Below are 5,140 nucleotides of genomic sequence, written 5' to 3' on the forward strand. Positions count from 1 at the left end.
GGATTTCGGGCATAGGTTGAGGGGTACTTGTGCATTTTCCCTTTATCTTACAGTTAGTAGTTTTGAGATTTCATGGGTCTAGTCATGATATCCTTATGTAATAGTAGGTATTTCATAGATTAATAAAGTTGAGTAGTTTTCAGTATGTATCTTCTTTGAATTGTTTTTACAAACTCTGAGCTTATATATTGAGTAGTTTTCAGATCTTTTTAAAGATTGAATATTTTAGCAAATTCAGTTTTTTAAGCTTTTGTATGCTATGGTATTCGTGTCGGTCACGTCTAGAGTGTAGGCACGGGTTGGGTCGGGTCGTGACTGCTAAGATGCCAGTTACAAGCCACCACACATTTCTGGTCTTTGTTTGTTCTACTTTACCTTTATTCATATTCTATAGACTTTCTAAATTAATGTTGTGGAATAAGTTGAAATCTTCCTTTTAACCATTCACATAAGCAAACAGAGTCAAGAAAATCTAAATATGTAAGGGTATTAAAAAATGACATGGGTGTTTTTTTCCCGTTTGAAAATGGCAAAGCCTTATGATAGTGAAAATCACGTCTTAAGTTAAAGGGGAACGCCAAAACCACAAGCTCAAAAATATATACCATGACAAGAATATGACCTTGCCTAAAGAATAAAACAAGATAGCAAAGGTTTAATATATATTTCCTTTTGTATATAAAACATCAATAGTATACATAAAATAAACAAGTAAAGTATTGGTGATATTGTTGATCAGGTCTATTGGTCAATGCGCACCCACATTCCACGGCTAGGAACACCGCGGTGAACCACGAAGAGTAAATAGTAGCCTGGTGGAGCAATTCTCCCAGAAGGTGGTGCAACTACAGTAACTTCTTGATTCGTCACAGCTTGAAGCTTCAAAATGAGCAGCCTTTGTCCTTGAGAGTAGCCATGTGTTGTAAAAGGTGGTGCATACATGGTAACTTTAATGTCAGTCTCATCTACAAATTCATTTAACTTGATGTTGATCTTAAAATTCTGACCATATTTCATCTCGTTGTTGGCTCCATTCTCAAGAATTAGAGGTTTGTGTTGTTCCAACTCAGGTGCCAAGTAAGGAGGTGAGAATTTCTCCACTCTCAAATCAGTTGGATATTTAGCCTGGAAGTCATACACGGCATGGGTATTGCTGCCCGCCACTAAAATCTTGCCATCAGGCAAAACAGCAGAAACGGAATGGTACATTCTAGGGATTTGTGAAGGGTTCAATTCCTTGAACCTCTGTCCTTTTGGTTTGTTTAGGCTATAGAGAAGTGGCACAAGATTAGGTTCCTCAGCAGCATCCCATGCCGAAGTTCCTGTCTTTGCTCCATTGATGATCAATATATCTCCGTTTGGTAGAAGCAACATGTCTCCCATCACTCTTGGTGAAAGCATTTCTTCGATATCCCATTGAGCTCCTTGTCTGTTAGCAGATATTCTTCCACAATCTTTTAATGCAGGGAAGAATTGTCTAGGTGGAAACTCGGAATATTTGAAGGCATCCTTGGTATTTCCACCACAAACAATGATCTCAACTTCAACATCGTCAGGATTAGGAGTATTGAGATTGATTGGCAAAAGTGCGGACGTTCCTGATGCTGGATAGTTTCTTGAACCTCCAGGGAGTACAGGAAGATCGCGGATGGTTTTTCCAGTATAAGGATCAATGATTATTGATCTATCGTTTGCAAAAATAAATACATTCCCATCGGGAAGAAGATTGACGAATGGATAGAGATTGTTTTCTTTCTCGTCTTCAGTCTCGACAAGGAAATTTAACCCAAATTGTTGCACCTGAAATTGGAGTCTTCCTGGTGGAATAATTTCGTAGTTGTGTGCACCACGACCTCCAACAAGAATGAAGCTACCATTCTCAAGCATATGCTGAGTAGCATACCTGTTGATTCACAAACATAAAACTTAGAAATCTGTTGATATTTGTTTTATGTTGATAGTGTGTGGAAGATTTGAATGATATGTTTTGTACCATCTCATAGCAGCAAGACCATTAGCATTTTCCTGAAACTCGCAGTTATCGCATGGATTCATGATTCTGATACTGCGGATTCCTTCACGATAACCTCCTGTGCTTACTAGTTCACCATTTGAGGACAAACCTCCGGATGAGCACCATGTATCAGTCATTACCTGTATATCCATTCAAGAAATTAGAAAAGGAAACAGAGTTGTATATGTGGAACTTAACTTGTTGTTCTTAATAAAAATAGTTATTTTAGAAAATCAAGATATAATTGACTAATTCTTCCCATTTTGTCTATATAATAACAATAATAACAAAAGTAATAAACATTCACTAATTTCCATACGAAAAACCTAGGTGATCAGCATATACACATAAATAGAGAGAATATTTATTGAATAGAGATAAAAATTCTAAATGATTAATTTTTTTAATATAGGGATGAATAAGTTCGACATAATGACAGGAATAATTAAATAAATTAGTGGTCCACGAAAATCTCGTTAATCTTGTTTGTATAATTTTAAGTTCGACATGTGTGCACTTTTCTATAATTTAAGGAAAATTATTTAAATATACGATTTATTTTATTATATTTTCTAAAATTTTTTTTTTTAATGAAAATTCCTATTTTATGTTATGTATTGGTCGAATATATCGAAAATTTTTATTCTGGGCGAGGCACATATACTGTCAGTTGTATGAGGCCTCATTTAGCTGTCACATATATATACCGTGAGACCCGTAATGTACTTATATTCCTGCTATTTCTTTTCTAACTTTAATCTCTTCTTTTAATTTTTCTTTTTTACTTGCATTTTCTTTTTTTGCTTGTTAATTCATAGTGTAAATTTTATTTTTTTTGTTTAGAAAAGAAATTTGAAACTCACCTACGGTATCTATTATATATTTTATATCTCTATTACTATTTATTTGAGTGGAAATTAAAGGATATGTCAAAACAAATTAAATTTATTTATTTTTGAATGAATTCAAAAAAATTGAGGATAGTAAAATTTAAATTTGTTCTGAATTTCTTCAATAAAATAAAATTTCATGTATCAACTAACTGAACTAGTAAAATTTAATCGGAATTATTTATTACACTTAAATATATAATTTCATTTTATTTATTTAAATTTTCGTCATTAATTTTTTATTATTTTTTTAGATTTCAATTTCAGTCACTCAATTGTTAGTCATCAAATATGTTTTTCTTTTTTTGTTTATGATTAGAATTAATATTTATGATAAAAATATTCATGATTAAAATACTAAGAATTAGTTTTAATCACTCAATTCTTGGTTATTATTTTTTTTCAAAGTTTCTTTATTAAAACAAAAAATCAAATTTCTACTAAGCATTAATAAGCAAAAAAAATGCAAGTAAGAAAGAAAAAGTTAAAAAACGATTAAAATTGAAAAAGAAAAAGCAGGAAAATAAGTATATTAACGATCTCACAGTACACCCACGGCAGCCAAATGAGGCTTCACACAACTGATAGTATGTGTGCCTCGCCCAGAATAAATTTTTTCGGATATATCATATTACATGATGTATTTGTAAGATACATTACTTCTCATGATGTATCTATCACATACATCACTTTACGATGCATTGGGACGTATGTGATGTGTCGACATTACTTTACGTGATGTATCAGTCCAATACATATACAATGTATGGATCGGATACATCACTTTACACGATCTATTGGAATGTATACGCGATGTATTGAAACACAGAGTAATGTATTCGAAATTTAGACGAGATGTATCAAGATGTTTAGACATGTATATGAAACTAGAACACGTTATGTATCAGAATTCCACCAAATTTAGGAATTTTTATAATTTGAAAAAGTTTATGGATAGTATGTAATTAGCTTATTTTTAACTATGAGATTTGTGTAAAATCTTCGATAACTTGTGCATAATATCTTAGTGAAATGAGATAAAAATTAGGAGGATGTAACAAACCTTCAATGTCCTAACTTGACCACTCTCAACGTCATATTGAACGCCATGAGACCAACAATCAGTCTCACCTGGCCTTTCTGGGACTGGCTTGCAAAATGGAGGGTTATTTTGAATTGCAGATGGTCCAAGATTTGTGGTGTCATACCAAACAGCCTTGTTATTTGGCATCAATTGTATATGCATGGCTGCAACACCAGCATTTGGTGAATGTATCATCCAAGTACCACGATTTTCCGTCTCAAAATCCGGCTTTGGAATGCCATTATTTTTCTCTTCGACAGCCGGTTCTAATGGTGCTGGTTCCTCTTGGTTTTGGTTCACTCCATTAAAGGGAAACTGAAAAGGAAATCGTGGAAATATTAATTCATTTTTTTTGTTTTTCTTGTTCGACTTGTTATTGTCGTTATTTTTTTTCTTTCCAACTAGGAATCCCAAAAGTCCATGAGGGGAAGGATCAAAATTGATACCAACGGGAGAGTCGTTAGCATCGTCAAAGCCTTGGTCGATATGTTTGTTTCTAGCATAACATGAAACAAATAGTAAAGGAAGAAGAACAAAGGCTTTGATGTAGATAGCCATTGAAGAAGACTTTTATTTCTTCTTTGGCTTTTATGACCGATTCGTTATTGCTTCCTATTATTCCCTCAATTTATAACAATCAACAGTTTCGACATTTTACCACATATTTCTTCGAAACTATATATCAACCGTACCATCTCACACAATTTTCGCTAACCAGACATTAAAACAGATATAAACAAACCACATTTATTTATATTTATACTAAAAATAAATACATCATCTCTATTCTTACGTGATGTTTTATTTGACTTTTCATAAATATCTAAAGGCTAATTAGTATTCCAATATTATTGCTAAATAAATGGGACCTATAATATTTCATCCGTTTAAAAAAGAATGTCTCTATTTCCTTTTTAATTTGTTTAAAAATGAATGACCTGTTTCTATTTCCTTTTTAATTTGTTTAAAAATGAATGACCTGTCTCTATTTCCTTTTTAATTTGTTTAAAAATGAATGACCTGTCTCTATTTCCTTTTTAATTTGTTCAGAAATGAATGACCTGTCACTATTTCCTTTTTAATTTGTTCAAAAATGAATGACCTCTTTCCTATTTTGGCAACACTTTAACTTTAACTTTCTATGTGACATGT

At 32.5% G+C, this 5,140-nt stretch overlaps 1 protein-coding gene across 1 annotated transcript; it reads right to left on the reverse strand.

The window, feature by feature from the left end:
• Positions 1–628: 628 nt before the first annotated feature.
• On the reverse strand, positions 629–4,605 carry LOC107024594 (aldehyde oxidase GLOX1-like). Its single transcript, XM_015225582.2, has 3 exons — positions 3,968–4,605; positions 1,994–2,154; positions 629–1,903 (listed from the first exon to the last, which is right to left on the reverse strand). The coding sequence occupies exons 1-3, from the start codon at positions 4,544–4,546 to the stop codon at positions 742–744; spliced, it is 1,902 nt and encodes a 633-aa protein (XP_015081068.1). The 5' UTR covers positions 4,547–4,605; the 3' UTR covers positions 629–741.
• Between the last annotated feature and the right edge of the window lie 535 nt (positions 4,606–5,140).

Source organism: Solanum pennellii, chromosome 7 (genome assembly GCF_001406875.1).
Source record: "Solanum pennellii chromosome 7, SPENNV200".
Taxonomy (NCBI): domain Eukaryota; kingdom Viridiplantae; phylum Streptophyta; class Magnoliopsida; order Solanales; family Solanaceae; genus Solanum; species Solanum pennellii.

Excerpts from the sequence above, each read along its gene's own strand:
- LOC107024594 (XM_015225582.2), bottom strand. The coding sequence starts at position 4,546 with ATGGCTATCTACATCAAAGCCTTTGTTCTTCTTCCTTTACTATTTGTT. Across the intron at positions 2,155-3,967 it reads GTCAAGTTAGGACATTGAAG|GTAATGACTGATACATGGTG; the intron begins GTTTGTTACATC and ends ATGGATATACAG. Across the intron at positions 1,904-1,993 it reads GGTCTTGCTGCTATGAGATG|GTATGCTACTCAGCATATGC; the intron begins GTACAAAACATA and ends GTGAATCAACAG.